At 54.7% G+C, this 1,514-nt stretch overlaps 1 protein-coding gene across 1 annotated transcript in view; it reads right to left on the reverse strand.

The window, feature by feature from the left end:
- Window positions 1–1,201: 1,201 nt before the first annotated feature.
- Window positions 1,202–1,514, reverse strand: part of RPSA (ribosomal protein SA) — a gene marked incomplete at its 5' end in the record, with an annotated part of 2,212 nt that continues 1,899 nt past the window's right edge. The window contains 3 exon segments of the mRNA XM_008936110.1: window positions 1,202–1,346; window positions 1,436–1,507; window positions 1,510–1,514. The exon segment at window positions 1,510–1,514 is cut by the window's right edge and continues 77 nt beyond it. Coding sequence (XP_008934358.1) covers window positions 1,252–1,346; window positions 1,436–1,507; window positions 1,510–1,514 — 172 coding nt within the window.

Genomic DNA, 1,514 nt, shown 5'->3' on the forward strand with positions numbered 1-1,514 from the left:
GCCCAGAGCGCTGTTCGCTGCGCCATCCCTGGAACCATCCCAGGGGAGGTTGGATGGGGCTCTGAGCTCCCTGCTCTGGTTGCAGATATTCCTCCTCCCTGCAGGAGGTTTGGCTAGATGGCCTTGAGAGGTCCCTTCCCACCCAAAACATCCCATGAGCCAGCTCTGGCCCATAGAACATGTCCTGTTCCTCTCCCAAGCTGCCTGCTGATAAAACCCAAGTCCTTGCACCAAGTGTGGTGGGCAGATGATGTCACTGGGAGATGGTCAGGACTAGATGCACTAGGTACTGATACCCCCTTGTTGTGCCCAAAAGTCACTGGTGAGACTCCACACCGAAATGAAGAGTTTGCTGTAGGACTCCATACAATGAACCCCTCTGTGTAGTGCAGCAGCATTTAAAGTCAACACAAAGACTTTGTAGGAGGTTCCTCTGGCCTCCACAGCAGAGCCAAGGAGCTGACACTTCAGAGGGTGCATCCCACGTCCTGCAGAGGATTTATTTTGTCTTGCTTGAACAGCATGAGTAAACAATACCCTGGTAGGCACTGACAGACATATTTAGGGCTCTTGTCACATGAGAAGAAATAACTGGATACCTTTATGAACACTTTGTGAAGTTTTAATCAGAAGCCTAGAAAATGTGTTCTAACTAGAGAGAAACAAATCTCTTCATTCTGTGGTGTTGCTCATCAGGGACTGCTCCATGTACAAAGGGGCTGGACAGCAGAAAAACCACAGAATGGGCTGGGTTGGAAGGGGCCTTTAAATGCCAAGGAGCAGGGACATCTTCAGCTCCAGCAGGGTGCTCAGAACCCTGCCCAGCCTCGCCTTGGGGGTGTGAGTAGTGGTAAAAATGCAAGTATTAAAGGAGCAAGTAAAGCCAGCTTTGGGAACCAGTGTCCCTGGAAGGGAGGAATGCAGGAATGGGTGAGTGCTGAGGTGTTTCATCCCAGCCTGCCTCTGCAGGGCTGATGATCATGGGTGTTCCTCACTCCCATAGCTATGTTCAGCTGTAACACACCACTCCACCCTTACCTGCCACGTGGACTCTGCACAGGAAGTTTCCACAAGCTCCAGGGAATGGATTTTGCCTGGTATCAGCTGCCCCCAACTCCAAACTGGGGGGGAACAGCAGTGTGCAGACCCCCCCCACACCCATCACCCCTGTTTTTCACCAGCCAACAAGCAGCCCAAGCGTGGTGGGTATTCAACCAGCCTTTATTTCTCTCATGGTACAGCAGGCTGAAGTTAAGACCACTCGGTGGCCGTGCCCACCCACTCAGTGGCCTGGGCCGTGGGAGCTGCTGACCAGTCCTCGGTGGCGGGCTGGGCACTCCAGTCCTCTGCAACGACAAACAGGAGCCCTCAGCACACCCCAGCCTGTCCCACCTGCACCCACCCCACCTCCCACAGGGACCTGCCCCAGACAGACCTGTGGGGAACTGCTGGATGGGCACGGAGGGGACCTGAACCCCCTCAGACCAGTCTGCGACCTCGGGCTGGGGCGGGGC

The sequence above is a fragment of the Merops nubicus genome, unplaced genomic scaffold, assembly GCF_000691845.1.
Source record: "Merops nubicus isolate BGI_N331 unplaced genomic scaffold, ASM69184v1 scaffold6562, whole genome shotgun sequence".
Lineage (NCBI taxonomy): Eukaryota > Metazoa > Chordata > Aves > Coraciiformes > Meropidae > Merops > Merops nubicus.